Genomic DNA, 19,060 nt, shown 5'->3' with positions numbered 1-19,060 from the left:
GCAGCTGGAGAGACATGGTGGCAGCCCTGCTCTTGGGGTGGTCTGTTTGTCCCCTTTGCTTGGTCAAGGCACCTGCAACATCTTCAAGAGGTCAAGTTAGGGAGGATCCTCTTATCTGTTCACTCCTTTACAGCTTCTGAGCAGATGTGTTTGAAACTGGGCACTGGCACAGCAAATCCCTCACTCTGGAAGCAAAGATTGAAACGTCATCATTTGGAGAAGTCAGTCCCCCTTCATGCCTTCTTTGGTCTCTTAAAACCCTAAATGAAGTGGTTTGTGGGATCACTGTTAACACTTGTGGCCATGCCTTAGCAGCCAGCAAAGTGACCAGAGTTTCTTAAGGCCAGTACCTAGGAAAAAGCAAATAAACACAGAAGAGAAGCCTTGTAATTACTATTGCTAATTAGTTAATGGCTGCGAGGTGCTTTGAGGATGAAAAGTGAGGAGGTGCTTGGTTATTAAGTCCCAAACACCCCTGTGAGGCCAGCAGCAGCTCTTGGAGTCAGCAGAGGCTGCTGCAGCAGCTCATGGTGTGCTGCAGAGCTTATCTGGGAGCCAGCAATAAATCGAGAGGGCTTTGGAGTTAAATCTCCCTGAGTTTCTTGTAGGCTTAAAAGGCGAGGAGCCACATGCAGCTGACTGCCCTGGGGCAGGGCCGTGGTGTTGATGAGCTTTTAAGGACCCCTCTGTCCCTGTTTTCCCTGATTTTGTGATCCAGGGACAGCTTTGCTGAGCCAGATCTCAGCTTTTCTGCTGAGCCGAGGTTCCCTGTGATGGCATTTTCTCCTGTGTGAATGATGACATTTTCTCTGCCTGCTGGTGCAGGACACCGTGGTGCAGGGGTGACCTGATCTCCCGTAATCCTCTCACCACCACAGCTGGCATCAGAGGTTGCTTGGGTAGGTGCAATTTGAGCTTTCAAAAAGCCAGCTCAGATGTGCATGACAAAGACTAACCTGATACAGACCTGGAAGTAACAAAGTGCCTTAAAATTGCACCTAAGTGAAGAGTTTCTGGGTTGCAATCTTGCCTCTTTTCTTAAGCACCAACATGAAAGAGATCTGAAGGAAGGATGCACTTCAAGCTATTTTTTTTCCTCTTAACTTGCGATGCACTCCTCCTCTTCTCCTAATAAAATATGTCTGGGAATGCTTTGGAGGCTACTCCTGCATAGCTGGTGCCACACCTGTTGGGAAGGGGAAATTCCTCTTGGTCTGCCTGTCAGAGAAGCCTGGGGGAGTGCTGCTGCTGGAATGTTTTATTGACAAAGCCGGCAAAAAAAACTTCCTTTCCATGAAAATTGAATTATTTGTTTGTTCACTTTTGAATTCAGTCTCTGTGGGCCAGACCTGCAGCTGTGGTAAATTAGCTCAGCTCCAGATGTGCCCTAATATATTTCGAGATGTCATTTCCCTGTATCTGTATGTAATTCTGTGAATCTTCCTGCTGCCCTGGTTTTGGCATCATTTTAGCTTTCGGTCTGCTTTGTCTCCTCATTCAGCCAACAGATCCTGGGGACTAAGGATGTGTTGGGATCTCAGTGACATGAGGCAGGCATCATGTCCACTATTTCCATTTGAAGAAGGTCAATAAGAAAAAAAAATCTATGTTCCTGGGCTGCTTCATAGGTTCAATTTTGTGTTTTACCCACTGTTTGCAGGATAGGATGCAGGAGGAGTAAAGAGTGCAATTGTCAGTGCATCTCCTTTGCTCTTCCTGTATCACTGCTGGTCCCAGAGGAGAACCAAGGCCAGGGGTTTTCCTGGTGAGAAGCTAACCTGGGAAGTTTGTACTTAAGCTTGTAAGCAGGCGGGGGAAAAAAAAAAAAAAGGATCCTCGTGTAGTTTTGATGCTTTGGCACCTGTAGAGTTTCTGAATACACAGTGCTGTTAGGGCTGGTTTTGGAGTGGGCTCAAGGCACAGGAGATTCCCAGCATGGGGTCCATGCACTTCTTCTGAGCATTGCTCTAGAGCTCCAGTGGAGCTGGAAGAAATGAAGGCTGTAGGATGCTGACTGAGCAGGACAAAGGACTCGATTGTGCTGTCCTTGTGATTAATCAGTATGACTGGTTTAGCATCAGGGGGCTGTGTACCACAACACAACAAACCAGGAACAGTCCTAAAACTGTAAGCAATAAAACTGTTCACCGAGAGATGGATGCAGTTCCTTGGTTTTCTCTTGGCTGGGACAGGGCTATCCCAGTGGACAGCTGCACCCAAGCTCTGGAGAGCACAGAAATGAGCTGGGAAATACCTTTCTTTCCTTGTAGATCGTGTCAGAGGTTTCGATCTCGTCAAATACTGATACTTGTCGAGCTGATGTGCTCCTGGGTGCCATCCAACCACGCATCTGCCATGCCCCATCCCTGGGAGTGTTGCATGCCAGGCTGGACAAGGCTTGGAGTAACCCACTCTGGTGGAAGGTGTCCCTGCCCAGGGCGGGGAGCTTGGAACGAGATGGTTGTGAAGGTCCCAAACCCAACCAGGCTACGATTCCAACCCAAACCAGACCTGTGAACGTCGCCCCGAGGGGAGGATGCACTCCGAGCCTGTAAAATCCCCTCCTTGCCGCATGGCACAGGCTGGCGGCGTGCGGGGCCGCGTCCCGGCGCGCCCGGGCGCGGTACCACGGAGCGGCATCCCGCGAAACGCGGCTTCAGCGGGATTTGTAAAGAAAGCAGGCGGAGGGCAGGGCTCGGGGTGGGGAGGACGGGCTGTGTGCGCGGTGACAGCGGGGGGACACGGGGCGGGGAGCTCCGGTCTGGCTGCAGAGCCGGCACCGCCTCTCCCGGTGCCCCTTCCCTCCTTCCCGCGGGCGCGCCCGGCTCACGCTCTGTTCTCTCCGGCACAGGGGCAGATCGAGGTGGACAGCGAGACCGTCTTCAAGTTGGCCGCCCTGGTGCTCCAGGTGAGTGTCTCCTCCCGGCTGGGTTTGGCTCAGCGCATTCCCTTTCCCGGCGTTTTTTTCCCCCGCTCCGTACGGACAAGCCCCCGCAGGGTTGTTGATGGTCTCCGCGGCTGGGGGGAGCAGAGGGGAAGGTGGAACACATAGGAGTTTTGCTTCGTTTCTTTTTTTTTTTTTTTTTTTTTTTTTTTTTTTTTTTTTTTTTTTTTTTTTTTTTTTTTTTTTTCCCCTCATAGGCGGGTAAGGGAAATATTTATTCGAGGAGTTTAAAATTGAAAGAGTAAAAAGCTAATCAAGGGAAGTCATTTATCTGGGCAGGTTTCCATTCAATTTATCGCTTACCCTAATTTAAATACATTCCAGAGCTCTGGGAAGAAAAGTGTAAATATTGTAGCTAAATCAGCTGTATTATGCCTGTGAATCTTCCGAGCATGTGGTTTTGATACCTCTGTTACGTTGAAATATACAATGTCAATTTCGCCTCTCATTAATCTAGTTTTGTTCTACTGAGACTTAAACTCCGCTTTCTATGAAATGAAATTCTACCTTTAAAAAAATTGGAGGTTTTCCCCCGTTGCATTGTCATTGACAAAGTGCCACAGCAAAGCTGCAGCAGCAGCAGCTTGATCTGCCTGAACAGTTGTTTTCATCTCGAGTGAGCACAATAACTCCCGACTGCTGACCTGACTGTACAGCCGGCCTTTGCCTGGATGAGAGAGGAGGGAGAATTGTATTTCACTTCTTGTGCAGCGAAAGCGACATTTGATTTGCAATGTGAAATTCATCCCCGTTTTGGAAGCAGTTTTGTTTGTGCTGTAGGTGGATTATCTACAGCTGGGAGCACCAGGGGCCAAGTCCAGCTCTGGAGCACATGCAGGCAGGCTCTGTGTTTTGCAGGGAGTGAGTGTGGCCGGGGTCAGGATTGCCTGCAGAGCTGTGGGAGTGGGGAACTGAACAATGCTGGGAAAATCGAGGGTTTTGAAGAGATCGTGTTTTAATTCTGTCACTGTTTTTCAATTGTAGGAAGCTAAAGGGGACTATTCCAGGTAATAACATTTTCCTTTCTAATGCTGGTGTGCTTGATGGATGTGTTTTTCTGTGTTGGCATTGTATTGCAAACAATCACAAATGGGGGTAAAGTCCAGCTGCGAGCTGTGCCCAAAGAAAGTGAGAAGTGCTGCTGGGCTGGATAAAATCTGAGTCTGCAGCGTGAGTAATGCCTTTTGTGAGCAAGCTCTGAGTCAAAACAGTGTTTCAGGCACCACGTTTTGCTCCCTTCCCAAATGTGGGTGTCCCAGTGGGAGAAGGGGAAAGCTCCCACACTTCCCAGTCGGAAAGCCTGTGCTTTGCCAAACTTTTGCCAAGCAAACCATTGCCTGGGCTTCTGCAGACCTGCGGGTCCGTGTGGGTGACTTTGCCACAGCCCTGCCCGTGCAGGGGCCGTCAGCTGCCCCGGGGATCAATGAGCCGTGTTCTCCTGCAGCTGCCCCGAGGCCTCTCCCTCCCCGCACTTGACCCAACAGTTGTGCTGTGGCTGATGTGTGACCCCCTTGCTCCTCTTGAGCTGTTTAAAGCTGCATCATCAAGTCTGGCTTCCCCTTGGAGGTGCTTCTTACCCAGCTCTGATTGTGCTGAGGGGCTGCAGGAGCAGGTGGGGTCACACCCGGACCTGCTGGAGCCACGGGGAAAGACCTTCCATTAGAAACAGCTCACTGAGCAAACAGAGATTCGGGAGATTGGCTTTGGTCACGTTAATGTTTTACTCCTTGCTGAGTTTCCATACCATTTGCTGGGAGGAGATGTGTGTTTTACGCTTTAGCTACAACAGCTTTGGAGAGAGTTCAGTACACACCTGTCTGCCCAAATGCAGGGAGCAAGTCACGTTTGACTGCCAGAGTGACTCTGCTTTCCCTTGAGGGGGCAGTTGTCAAGTAAATGCCAGTGCCAGTCCCAGACCCCTTTCCTTCAAAGGCCTGTTGGTTCACTGCAGAAAGACACGCTCTGTGAAGTCCGTCAAACCTCCTCCTCCTTTTTGTTGGCATGCTGTCACACCTGCAGGGAGAAAAAGATGTCTTTGGTCAGCTGGGTGGGCTGGCTGTGCTGGCCATTTCTGTTCCTGTTCATGCTGTAGACCTGCTTTGTGACCCCCCAGTATATTGCTTATACCTCTAGTATGCTGCATTTTTCTCTAGAAAGACCCCTTATCTTGCCTGATCTCTACAGGGACACCCTAAGCTTAGCTCAGTTTAGTCACAGATAACCAGAAAATCACTGCTAACTGCACAATAAGTAACTTGTTAAGCTGTAGCAAATGGTGGCACAATTTCCTTGATTCTCAAGAGCAGGGGTTAATGTTAAAAACCACCTTAGTGGTGAAAAGCTCCCTTCTGTGGTTTAAACTTAACACTGCCTCCTTATCATTTGCCATAAATAGGTTTGTAAGTATGGCCTCATGAGCCCAAGGACTGTGTCTGTGGTTGTTTTCCATGGTTCCCCGGACACGTTGGAAGGAGTGGATTGCCCATGGGTACCTTCAGAAGTATTTAAAGAAAATTGTGGGGAAGAGCACTCTGCTACAAGAGTGATTTCCAAATGCAGCTCTTCCCCTAAGAGTTTCATGGAAATAGCTGCAGCAATTGTTTCCTCTGTTGAACTGAGCATATGTTGTGCCCCTATAGCAAATGAGCACAGCCAGCTGTCCCAGGCCCAGTGAGCACACCAGGAGTGAAGGAATTTCATGTCACATATCACAAGTGGTCCTTTGGGCCAGTGCTGATAAAAGCACTGGCTTAATTACCTGCATATCTTTAACGATGATACCAAAGGACTGGCCCCTGGTGCACAGCTTGCTGTGCTGCACAGACTGTGTCCCCGCAGCAGTTCTCCTGTGCACTGGGATTTGCCTCCCTGCAGCAGTGCCTTGAGTTTAGTGTGTTCTCTGCTCACTGTCATTTGGACATTCTGCTTTGAATCACCTTCTGGAATGTGGCTCTTGCACCACCTGTGCTTCCGTGAGAATGTGCAGGTTGATTTTCTTGGTGCTGGATTAGTGCTGAATGAACGCAGGTAAATACAGGAATTGCCTGAAGTCCTGGAGATTAGCTTTGTGGAAGTGAGGATTGGGCCAGTCCAGGCAATGCTGGGGATCTCTTCCTGTCTCGTTTTTCACACACATCCCATAGGTAGCTTCTCCACGGGAACACATCCTGTGGTGGGGTCACTGTGGTGGTCCCCACTGACGTCAGCTCCGTACCAGAACCCAAACACTGGGGCTCCTGTGGTTCTACAGGAACCTCTTTCCCAATCCACTGCTCAAATTCTCAGATAACACTCTGATGGCAGAGAGCAGCAGCCTCCTGAGAAACACCCTCCCCTGCCCCATGCTGAGTGGGTGAGCACATTCCTTGGAAATCTGTTTCTTTTCAGTGAGCGAACCTGACACGTGGGTACTTGGAGAAAGTAAAAAACTTTTGATTTCTACACCACAAAGGTCACTCTGGAGGGGCTTTGCAGTCTGGTAACACTGGCAGCATGGGAATACCAGGGACTTTGGGGTTTGGTCCTTGTAGGTGCTTTGCAGTAGGACCCTAAGCTCCTGAGCTGAGCTCTTACAGGACAGGCGTTTCACATAAGCATAGAATGGTTTGGGTTGGAAAGGGCCTTGAAGATCGTTCAGTTGTGCCTTATTTGGGAAGAGACTTTATGTGAGATGAAACACCCAAGTCGCACTTTGAGAGTACCCTGGGTTTGAAGACATCTTTATAAAACTTTAGTGCATGCTTCAAAATTGCACCCACAGCATGTCCTGATTTGGACAACTCCAGATTCCCAAAGGCAGCCTAGACTGGCTTTGGGACACAGGAGGAATGACGACAGAGGTAGGTGGCAGCAGGCCATGGCCAGTGTAGCTCACCATGTACCCATTTCCTTTTCCTGTTTACTCAGTCGGTGATCCCAGCCAAGATAATTCCCTGCTGTGTGTGATGAAGAGGATGTCAGAGAGATGCTCAGTGAGCTGTCCCTCTCCCCCTTAACTGGGATAGTGTTAGGGCTGCCCTGGGCAGAGCGGGACAGTCCTGCAGCTCTGCTGTCCCCAGCAGGGCTGGGATGCTGCAGATTCCTGCCCCTCTGCCTTCCTGTGCAGCACTGGGCACGCGTTGCTCAAGGGGAAGGATGTAGCATTGGCTCGTGTTTGCTTTTCACGACTCACCCATGGCTTCCAGTTGACTGCTTCTCCTTTTAAGCTGAGTTCCCAGCACTTTTTACCCAGCTCCTGCAACAAGAACCGCGAGCAAGCATTAGTCATTGATTGGAGTTTTGAAACTCTGTGTGAGTTAATTGCGTTTCTCCACGCTCCTGTTTGCAAATGAAACAGAGAAATCTGCAAGCATGGTTTTATGAAATCTTGGGTTTTAAACTCTATTCAAAGGTTTTAGAGAATGTGATTCAAATTGCAGCTTCTGGCATGGCTCAGTTTTGGGGGAAAAACATACATATTCTGTGTATTTTAAGAATTTTATTTGAATTTTAAAGAAACAGTGTTTTGGCAGTCTCTTAATTATTCATCTTGTAAATATGCAGCATATAAAGTCTGGCCTCCTTGGGAAATAAATGATTTAGCTGTATTTAGTTTACAAATTAAGCATCTGCCCTCAAAAATGCTGTAAAATATTACATACTTTTTTTTTTTCCTTTGTAGCTTGATGCGAGAGACAGTTTATAACTGAGAAGTCCTAAATGCTGTCTTAGCATTGGAAAAATGTTTATCAAAATCAGATTAGCCACAGGGACTATATAAGGAAAGTAACTTGGGGAAAAAAAGAAAGTTTATTTTCTGACTGATAATCTTGGACCATGTTTTCCCCAGTACCATTTCCAGGACTGAAACCCAGCCATGCTCCCTGGAAGTTAATTAAATTGCTGGAGGAGGGCTTCTATTTTCTTTAAATAGCTGACGCATTCGTTTTTGATTCTGGCCTGTGGGCTGCAAAGATAACTCCCGACTGGTATAACATAACACAGACAAAATAATGAATTCCTGATAGCTGACATGTGCGAGGCACCGGGGTTTTATCCTTATGGAGGTGATAAGGGCAGTTTGTAAAAGGGAAAGGTTTGGGTGAGAGATAGCCCTGCAACTGAGGCTATGGAGTAATTGGTTCAGAAACTCCTGGATTTTAGAATTCTGCTTAGGAAAAATGTGAGGTTCTTGATCTAGGTGCAGAAGGTAGAATTAGTAATTTGCTATTAATTAAGACTGAGTGCTCAAAGTGAGATCTTTGGGCAGTGTTTCCTTGGGAAGCTGAATATTTTGCCAGGCAAACTGGAAGATCTCTTGGTAGAAAAGAATGTGGGAAAGATAACGTGGGCAGTGCTAGAAAATAGCTGTTGGAAAGAAGTTAATGATTGTCTGATGGCAAAGCACCTGCTCACTCTACCGCTAACCCTGAGATTAAGGTACCCTCAGGAACAGGACACACCTGAGGTCTGCTGGAGGTGGCTTGTCCAGCCTGTTTCTGGGAATTTTGCCACATTCATGTGACCAGAATTCCAGGTGTGGCCACGCCCAGGACTGGGATTGGAGCAGGAAGATAATTTCGGGGATGAGTTACAAGGGGACATGTCATCTGGCAGCCAAAGACCAGAGCCCAGTCTGGATCCTATTTCAGCCCCAAGTATTTCCTCACACCTGTGTCAGTGGGTGATGCAAAAGAGCTGGAGGGTCACCAGAGGATTCACTCTCAGAACATCCATCTGGGGCCTGTAGCAGCACTGTAGTTTAGTTTCTGATGTTCTTTTCCATGCAAGTGAATTTTTTAAACGCCCAGGCACTGATACCCTCAGCCTTTTTCCAGGCTGCCCCCAGCTCCCCGTGGGCTGTGTCTGCCTGGCTGTAAATCAGTGCTCAGCACTGGCGCTGCCTTGTGCCCCTTGTGCTCCTGGCCCTTGTTTGTCAAGTGACTCATTGTGTGCTTTGCCTTTCAGCTGTGACTCCCAGCACTTTTTCTTTAAATACCTGGTGAGGCACTGGCTCTGAACCATTAACTCTCTCGGTCAAACTCAGAGCTCTGCTTTCCTCAGCTCCCTCTTTTTCAATAAACAGCTAATTTAGGACAAGATAAGCAAAGATTTGCTTACTCAGAGCCTGTTAGTTGAGGGGGTTGATTATTTATTTCAGTTTATTTGGGAACATCTGATGAACCAAGGTAGTAGATAAGCAAGTTTAGGGAAAGTCATGTTTCATGTCTATTTCATACAATGGTGATGATTGCCCTACTGACAGGTATCAGGTACCCACTTTCCCAAGAGCTTAATTGAATTTTATACCCTCTTCAAAGAAAGCTGCTTGAAGACTGCAGTAATTTTTCTCTAGCAGGGTGAAAATTTGGCTTTGCTTGGTGAATCCCTGCAGGTTTGCCATGAGGAACGTGAGCTGAGGGAAGGCAGCAGGCAGAGGGGAGCCAGGCAGGGAACTGCTGAGCTCCATCTCCCTGAGCACTGAGGCAGCAATTACGAGATGAAAACATTGTTTTCTCCTGGTGTTTTATTTTTCATGTAAACCAGGTGCAAATACAAAGAAAAAGTACTTAAGATGCCATTTCTTGGATAGACTTTTCATAGCAACAGGGTTTTTTTCCAGTGGTGCTACTTGTAGATTCATCCAGTTCATGGCAGACTAAAGCTTATACAGTCTGCAGTGATGTAATTGTAATGGTTTTTACAATTTCCTATTTTAAAGCAGTTCTGTAAGGACTCTCAAGGAATTTGTATAGTATGCTTATTATGTAGCAGATTAATTAGGTGGAAGCGCTGTGGGTGGAAATGAGCAAAAAGGATTAGATGAAGAGGGGGAAAAAGAAAAGGATATTTGCAGTAATTTAATAACGTGATCTCATGGGATTTACTACTTGTATATAGCAATGTAACTGTTAATATTCACACATAATTATGGCAGTTTGGTAAGGAACAGTGATTTTTAGATTTCATATGCATGATGTTTGTACGATTTCCAGAGGGGCAGAAAAGGGGTTACTGTGTTTTGTCCTCTGTAATAATCCCTCCACAGTACTTTCTTTTCTTTGGTTTTTCTTCTTTTTTTTAAATTATTTTTAACTCAGAGAGCAGAGCTAGAGTGCTTCCAGCCCAGCCACCTAGAGAGGTCTTTTTTGTGTGCTCTGCATCCAAAACAGATGAGAGACAAGGCAAGCAAGGTGCCAGGAAATTCAACATCCCCCAACTTGTCTCCCTTGCAGGGAGGAAGCTGTCACATGGGGTAGCATCATGACATCCACAGCCATAGGTGAAAGATGCTTTCCCCTTGTCCCTAGAAATTCCCTTAATGTTCAGTATTACAACACATGGCTTTTTTCCTATTTTTCCTATAAAAAAACACATTTCATGGGTTTTGCATTGTAATGTATTCACCTTCCTTTTGTCGAATATCTGAAAAACTTTGTCAGGTCTACAGGGTTTTTTTTTTCCAATCTTGCACGTTCAGCTTTGAGCAGGAATTTGGGCTCTGGTCTGGTTCCTAACAACATCCTCACTCTAGAAAAGCAGGAGTAAACCTTTTGCTTTTCCTTCCCATGGTGGCTGAGATCTGTCACGTGAGGTGTATTTTGTGCTTTGAGGAAATGGAACGACAGCTTTTCAGCCTCAGCTTTTTTGCTTTTGCAGATTTGTCAGGTCTTTATCATTATTTGGACACTTTATTTTTCTTGTGGTTCCATGAATCTCTGTATCAGCCGGGCTGTGATAACAAGCTTTAAACTTTGCTACTGTATCCAGACATGCTAAAAACCCACAGCTAATATGGCTAAGCTGACCTTTGTGTGAACAGGAAGAAAGTGTGAATGTTAGAAACAACAGTCTGTTGTTGCGAGAGAGGGCTTGGGATCCTTCAAGCCTTGTATCAGCTGTGAATATCCATCTTTTGCTTGGCAGTAAATCCCCAGGTACAGCAGAGCCATTCTGCTTTTGTCTGCTCTGTTAGGGGAGCGCTGCTGACATGTGCTGTGGGTATGACCAAGCAGCTCTTTAAACATGGAAATGCCATAGCAGGTCTGTGGGATGGGATCCACCACCCGTTGTAGGTGGTAGGTCCAAGGACCAAAAGGGTTTTTGTCATCAGAATATTCATGTTTCACATCAAGAGCTGTAAAAGAAGACCTGAGGATCTGGGGCAGCTCCAGGTCACAGATTTTCTCTAGTCATGAAGAGCTGCTTCCTTGGCACGCTGTTCCTTGTCTGGAAGTCGTAGCACTGCCTGATCTGCCAAGGTGGCTCTGGGAGCAGTTCATGTTCCCATTTGTCTGCTCACCATGTCCTCTTGTAGAGAGCTGTGTGCATACAGCTGACTGGAGAAATGTTGCATTTTTCTTGGTGCTCTTGTCCCGTCTTCCTAAAGCCAATGTATGGGGTCATCAAACCCCAGCAGATCTGCAGATGCTGCTGCTCTGCCCAAGAGTTGAGCAGTGCTTAGGAAGCAGAGAAATTTGGCTCAGGGAACAGGGCTGGAACTGAAGGTCAGACCTAGGACTCCAAGGCTCTGGTCCAGGCATGGGGAATGGTTGTCCAGTCCCATCCACACTTTGTGTTTGGTGCAGGTCCCCCCTGAGCTGTGAAACTAAAGCTGTTGCAGCTGCACAAGGTGGGAACCCGCAGCATAGCCACAGCCTAAATATCCAACAAGCTGGGGCTGAAAAAGCCATCTGCACTGCTTATCAGGGTCCTTTCCACAGATGGGGTTGGAAGGCTCTTAAATGCCCCTTCAAATACCTCTCTGAGCAGGCGGCTGCTATCTGGTGTTCAAGTGGCAGCCCCTGCAACCCTTCTCCCACCAAAGCTCCTGCTGCCTGCAAGGAATGTCAGGCTCTGACAGTCCTGTACCAACTGGAGCTCCTTGTTCATGGCCTTTCCACATCCTGGGCTCCCTTCAATAGAAAAATAACTTTCTTGAGTGTGCCAGCGGACCATAAACTGAAAGGTTGGGAAATGATGGGAAATGTCTGGCATTTGTCACAAAAGAGGATTTGTCGGAGAGCGCATTTTTCAAAGTCCTGCTGCCAAGATCCCGCTGCTTTGGCATAGTCAAAAGCTGCTAAATCCATCGTCTCTCCCTGTACCTCCCCTGCTCTCTCTTCCTGCCCCCCACTCTTTTCTCCTGCACTTTTAACCCTGCTCATTTTTTCCCCTCCACTCCCTCACTGCTTGCCTCTCACACCTGTTTCTTGTGGTACCTCGAGGGGCAGAGCAGCCTCCACAGGAGCCTGAGGTTGCCATCCTCTCTTTATTTTACACCAAACCCGAAGCCTACAGAACAGGCACCTCTTGCTGAAGCAGCCCAGCTTCACTGGGATGGTCCATGTTGCTGGTTCTCATCCATGAGTGTCAGGAATGGGAGCACCTTGGAGACCTGGGTGATGTTTCCCTGAGTCTGGTCGCTTGAGAAAGTCACTTCAGGACCAGGCTGGGTTGTGGGCAGCAGCAGAGGGTGTTCTTGTACAATTTGGTGCAAAGGAATTTGGTGGTCATTCTAAAGAAAATAGGCTGTTACTGACAGCTGAATAATCTGACCCTCTGAAACCCTTGATCGTCAAGGTTTCAAGCGTCTGCTCTAATTGTGTGCTGTTTTGGAGTGTTTATTTTGCTAGCTGTAAATATCTTGAATAGAATGAGGTGACAAATCCTAATGCAAATGTTTTGAATTATCTTCATGATGTAGGGTAGTAGTAGTGTATCATCTTTTCGCTTGCAGCTGCACATTTCCTTGAATCTCAAATGTAATTCTCAAATTTGCTGATATTTAGGTGTCCATGAAATAACTTTCAGGTTAATTTTTTGAGGCTGACTGACATTTTCAAAAGGCAAGGCCACTTCAAATTCTATCTGTGCTAAAATTCATTTCAAGAATTAACTGAACATGAGGAAATGACATTCAGGAGAACCCGAGAGTGACTTATTCCCGTGATCCTGCAGCAACACAAGAGAAAGTTTTTGTGTGAGGTCAAAAGGCTCCAAGAACAGAGGGAAGTTGTTATACAAAGCACTTTACCTAGTGATAAATTTGTACCTTATAACGTGTTATAAACACAGTTCAGCAGAGGCAGACACACCTGCCCTTGCTTTAGTCAGTTAAGAGTTGTCTGAAGTCCTGTTCTCATCGAGTTGTTAATATTTACAAAGAATCTGTGGGCTGATAAGTTTCTATGCTGTAGTCCAATATATGGCTTTTGCTGCTGGGTGTGTCACTCGCTCTTCATGTTTTGTTAATCTCATTAACCACATCTTACTCCATCTAAGCTCTTACCTGCGTTAGCAAGGGGCATAAGCTGCTTTTTGACAGTGGGTGTAGGGAAACGCCAGGTATTGACAAATGGTCCTAATTAGCACAGTTCTGTAAATCTTTGCCTGGCAGGGAGTGTTGTATCATTCCATTAGAAGCTGTCAAGATGTGCTTTCTGGGGGCATAAATATGAAACTCTTTTTTAATTTTCACTAATGTGCTCTAGGCAGAGCATGCCATGATGGTCTGGCTTGGTTCCTTCATGGATTTCTGGTGGGGATTTTAGCAAGATGCCTAAAATTTTACTGTAACATCAGCAGGTTGTAGGAAGCTCATGAGATTGGTCCTGTTCTGCTGCTGGAGGCAGTTTCAAGTGGGAAGTCCTATCGATAGCATGGTACGTGATTAAATGTTGTTACTGGTTATTTTAGAGTCAAGCTGCCTTCCCTCTCCATGGAGCTAGCACTGACGAGCAGGGCGTGCTGGGGACAGAATCTTGCCCAACGTTTGATCGTGTTGGGACAGAGAATTAATTATGGGCAGTACCAGGAGTGCAAGTTGAGGTTCAGTGTGAGAAGGCTTTGATGCAGATTTTCGTTATTTCCATTTGCATTGCCCAGATTGATTCAACTTCTGCTTTGTATCTGCCAGAGAGAAAACTCCTGTTTAGAGGGTGGAATAGGAAGGAAAAGGTCTGTCTGCTGCTTTTGTTCAATTCTTCTCCATAGTGGAAAAATACTTGAGATGAGAGTTTCCTATATTCTCCTCCTGGGGAATAAACAAACCTTTTGCCAAAAAACGTTCAGTCCCATTGACTCTGGGCGGTTTTAAGTTTATGTATTGAAATCGTGCCAAAAACCACCAGTCCAGAAACCCCCTCCTTAAGCAGGGATCAGATTAAATGCAAGTTGGGCCTCCCCGTCCCCACAGCCTCGTCCTCCTCCTGGTGGGAACCCACCATGGACGTGCCAGATACAGCAGGGGCTGTTTGGCTGGCAGATAGTGGGGATGGTGGGACATCTGGAGCCGGGGCTGTCTGCCCTGGGGTTGCTGTATCGTCTCGTGGTCGTCGTGAAACCAAACAGGAACAGGTCATAATTCAAACCCGACGCTCCTGCTATCGCTATCGGGAGTTGTCACCTCTGGGGAACAGGCTGGGTCTCAGAGGGCTTGGGAAAGTGATCCTGAAGGTCAAGGGGAGACTTGCTCGGTGCAGATGAAGTGATAATGGACTCTGTGGAAGGAGGGGGGAGGACCATTTGAGGCTTTTATTATCCCTGAAGCCGTGAATCATCCCAAATACTAATCCTGGGGCGTGCAGTCAGCAGATCCAGGCTGCTTCGTGCCAGCCTGCACTGTCTGAAGGCGTCCAGCGCACAGGGAGCTGTGCCCTGTCTCTCCCAGGTCTTTTACATTTTTCTAGGATTGTTTCATGCTTGATCTCACAATTATGCGGGGGGGGGGGGAAAAAATCCTCATGTTGCTTCTCAGGGAGTTTCACGCCTTATAAGTCCACTTTGATGGATTTCTCCCAGTGCACGTGGATGGGATGGTGTCAGAACCTCAGGGTGTGAGGTTGGGTCCCGTCAGGAAGACGGGTCCCAGGGGGAAATTCTGCCTCATAAAATCAGCGTGTTCTCTGCTATTGCAAGAAGTTGGATGTGTTTGTAGGTTGGCAGAAGAAGAGAGAAGGCCCAGCAGTGCTGTAAATTGTCACAGCTCTGTGGTCTCTGCCTGCTGACAGTCCGCAGCCGGGCTCTGGTTCGGGGTCAGGGCAGCAGGGACGTGCCCCCTGTCATGGCACAGACGTGGTGACAGCCCTTTGATCGCTGCGTGTCCCAGCTCAGAGCCCACAGGCCCTGCTCCGAGGCGCGTTTGCTGGCTGGCCCTCAAAATTTAAATTCAGTGGTAGACATTTTCATATTGATGAGCTGCTACTCATCACTCAAGCTTAACCAGCACCCTTGTTTTGGCGTTGATGAGGATAAAGTTGCTAGCCAGCCAGATCTAGAGAGGTGAGGGGCCCGAAAACTGAACAGGAAGGCAAGTAGCGCTGTTGGAGGCCACAAATGTTGTAGAAGGTGGCATCTTTGAGCATGGGAGACGCAGCTGCCAGGATTTGTGGCATTTCTGCACACTCTCGGTGATGGGGAGGCTCCTGGTCCTGTAATGGTTGGTGAAGGAGGGTTTGGGACCTCTCCACCCATGTGTAGTGGTGACAGCTGGGTGTCAGCTGTCCCCTGTGCCTGGCTGCCTCTGCCAGAGCTCGGCCCTGGCCTCCCACATCAGCCTCCTTATGGCCTCAGCCCTTACAGCCAGGTTTCTAAATAGGGGTTTAATGACCACCCATTAAACCTCTGATTATGAATACTGCGGGGGATTGAGAATTTACATTTACAGAAGCAGCCCTTTTGTTTGGTAAAAATGAGCTATTTTGTTAGTACTTCCTTCCAAAACCTCTCCTTCTTCACTGTAGTTCCCTGCCAACTCTGCCTGCTAGAGCAGCCATTGCAGTGATGAGTCAGGTTTAAAAATAGGAGGAAAACTGTGTTTTAATAATCAATTATCCTGTGAGTCTATGATTGAAGTTGGACAGGACCTTAGGAGGTCATCTGGCCAAACCCTCCAGCTCCAAGAGGGAGTTTAGGCCAGGTCGCTCAGGGTTTGGTTTTTGGGTTTTTTGGGGGTTTTTTTGGGTTTTTTTATTATTATTCTTTACTCTGGTTTCTGGGGCCTCAGAAGAACATGCTTCGTATCTGCATTTCCATGTGGCTCTACAAATACCTGGTAATCTACCTTCTCTCTTCAAGCCTGGATGTCCTGCAGGCTTTTGATCCCATCATAATGGGCTTGTAAAGGGGTGAATAGAACTCAGCTTTTGTGAGCATTGGCTGTATTTGAGCGCTGGAAAGAGAGACCCTGATTTTCTACCCAGCTGTCCCTGTCTGTGGCACTTGGGTGCTGGCCAGCTTGCAAAGAAAAATGGATATTCCTGGCAGAAGAGTGCAGCAACTAGCACTCCTCGGTGCTAATTGACCCCTTCTTGGCAGCTTCATCAAAGACGTTGAAGAATAAATAGGCTGCCGATTGAACTGTTTCCTCAGAGGTGGTCCCCCTTTACCCGGGGCTGGGGCTCATTGTCAGGGCTGGGGAAGAGCCTTGCAGAGAGATTAGCCCGTGCTCCAGAGGAACAAAAAAACCCTTTCATCTCCTGTGCTTTCTATGTGGCATCTGGGAGGTGGAATCCTGGGATGGAGGGAGTTGCTGTGTCCTCCATGTGCAGAGCTCCATCCACTCTAGGGATGTCCAGAAGTGTCCGATTTTTCAGAAACAAAGGGGGACATAACTCTGATGAAAACTCTGATAGTTCAGTCTGATGAAAAGAGAGATTGGGAGCAGAAAAAACGCCTTCAAGGAAAGCCTGGACAAAGTTGAGGCAGATGCTGATGGACGTGACTGGTGCATTCTTTGCATAGAGAAGTCGTGTTGGTGCTTGCTGGCGCTGCTGCGAAGGCACGCAGAAATCCTGCTGAAATGGGGCGTGCAGGTTTCAGCTGATTAATTAATGGACCGTGTGAGGAGAAAATAGGAACCATTTTACTGATGCCTGTAAATAGGTTTTGAAATATTCTGCCGGGGTTTTGTCATGACAAATTGCATTTATATACTTCAACCCCCCCTGCATTTCATTTGAGGTTGGGCCTAGAGTCCAGAATATTTGAACTTCCTGTACAATGGCCAGTCCAGGAGAGCTGTTTTCACTGAAAATATTTTAAAGCATATGAACTGAAACCCTTTGTTTCGAATCAGATCACTGTTAAACTTCTGAGATCTAACAAATACCACACTGCTTCATGAAATGTATTGTCTAGAGGTAGGGCTTTAGCTAAAGACAGAGCAAAATTTAGCACTGCAAGCCTTACTTTTGGGCAGAGGCTTTCCTGCAGCTGTTTCAGGGCTCATTCTGCACTCAGCAAATAGAGTGAGGGTGTGCAAAGTAAATATTGATACGGTGGTGGCCTGAGCACCACGTGTGTGTATAATGAGCCTGCATGACACCATATCCATCACTGTCATGTGAGAGGGCCTCTAGAGTTACGTTGCTATGACAGCCTGACATGGAGCAACACACCACATTTGTGAGTAGCAAATACAGCCCTTCCTTCTGCCCAAACTAATGAGTCCATCTCTGATTCACTAGCACTGACTCGGGGCCATTTTTGCTTTTGCAGTGATGAAAACACTAGAAAAGACTTGAAGACGCTGCCCGTCTTTCCTACCAAGACACTGCAGGAGCATCCATCACTTGCTTACTGGTGAGCTGTTTAATTTAAAATGTAAATCATTGCTATGAACGGTAGCAACAAGATCACTTTCAAGCAGTTTGCAAACTCTTCTAAAAGTTTTCAGCCCAGGACATGGAGTTAATTACTCATGTTCAAGCATTTCCAGTTTTTAGAAGATCATAAATTATGCAAGATCTGATGCAAATTCCTCCTTCAAAGTTTGCTTAAATTAGATTGCTGTGTCAGAAACTGCTGGATCAGAGTATGTGGGGACCCTGCAATAGAAGGAGCTGAAGTCTGAACTCCAGCCAAGCCTGGGTTTGCAGAGAGCACCTCGTCTTCATCTGTCACACACTGGAGCCTTTGTGGTGGGCTGACCTTTGCTGGCTGCCAGCTGCCCACCCAGCTCCTCTCAACAGAACTGGGGAAGAAAATAATCTAGAAAGGCTTGAAAAGGAAAGACAGTTCCAATTCTGGGGTTTGATTTTGCTGTGAAGGAACACAGCATTTAGGATGAATCAGTGATATTGTTTCCTTGGAATTTATGCCCTGTGTGCAAATTCAGCTCCCTCATTTGTTTTGTTTTTTTTAGGATTGATGTGTACGTGATGGATTTTCAAGTATACCATGCTTGCTTATTATTTGTTTGTCTCTGAATGAATACTGCTGGGCTTTTCTTCGCTTTCAAGTGTCTGACACAGAAATGCATATTTTATTTCACATTCCTCCAAAACAAAATGTTGAAATATGTAGCAGGAAGAATGCAAAAAAGGTCATTGCTGACAAATGTGTGGTTTTTTTCACCTATGAAATGTCAGGGGGAAAAAAATACACGGGAATGAAAACAGCTCTAGTTAAACTTCTCCTGTCTTACATATGGAGCATTAACCAGCCTTTGAAGTTTGGATCCTTTAGAACATTAGGATGAATTTACACAATTAGCACCGTTCTTCTGCAGCAGCATCTGCAGCAGAACAGGCTGATCCGAAATGGTTCGTTAATTAGTCTGGAAGGCAGAATGTCATGGTGGGGATCAGCCAGGCAGCTCCACGCTGCCTAATGAAGGGTGGGAAAGAAACCAGCAAGAACAAGAATGTAAACCAGAGCAAGAAACATGCAGGGGGACCCTTCTCTGCATGCTGAGCAGGTGGCTGAACTTCGACAGATGCCGTCGCACATGAACAAAGTCACTGAGAATTGGGTTTTGTGCTTGGTTTGCAGTGAGGACAGAGTGATTGAGCATTATACACAAATTAAAGGTCTGACCAGAGGACAAGCCATCGTTCAGTGAGTATGACACTTGTTAATTTGTGAAGATGATATTTTTACTTTTCTCCTGTTGTTGTTGTTTTTTTGTGGGGTTTTTTTTGGGTTTTTTTGGTTATTTTTTTTGAAAAGTGGCAAGACAGACTGTTTGGGTCATTATTGCCTGCAGACGATGTCATTTGTATCTGTCAGATTCTCTTTTTATTGAGTTACATTGCAAAGTGGAATTGTTTGAAGTCTCGCATTTCACAGGCTTACAGTTCAGCATTTGTGTAGTCATTTGGGTACCTCAAATACCAAAGAAATTGTTCGGATCTT

General features: G+C 46.8%; 1 protein-coding gene across 3 annotated transcripts in view; it reads left to right on the top strand.

Moving 5' to 3' along the window:
- The window catches only part of FRMD4B (FERM domain containing 4B), a 98,320-nt gene that overhangs the window by 53,478 nt on the left and 25,782 nt on the right, over positions 1-19,060 (top strand). For 2 of the 3 annotated variants that reach the window (XM_066195288.1, XM_066195287.1), the window contains exons 6-9: positions 2,852-2,908; positions 3,929-3,951; positions 17,423-17,506; positions 18,698-18,763. In XM_066195288.1, the coding sequence (XP_066051385.1) occupies positions 2,852-2,908; positions 3,929-3,951; positions 17,423-17,506; positions 18,698-18,763 (230 nt within the window). The remainder of the gene's footprint in view (positions 1-2,851; positions 2,909-3,928; positions 3,952-17,422; positions 17,507-18,697; positions 18,764-19,060) is intronic. The other variant, XM_066195289.1, reaches the window with a different exon arrangement.

This window comes from Chamaea fasciata, unplaced genomic scaffold (assembly GCF_029207755.1).
Source record: "Chamaea fasciata isolate MVZ Bird 193981 ecotype frontalis unplaced genomic scaffold, bChaFas1.0.hap1 SCAF_13, whole genome shotgun sequence".
NCBI classification, from domain to species: domain Eukaryota; kingdom Metazoa; phylum Chordata; class Aves; order Passeriformes; family Sylviidae; genus Chamaea; species Chamaea fasciata.
Note: the sequence above shows the minus strand (reverse complement) of the source record. Positions and strands in the feature narration are given on the sequence as shown.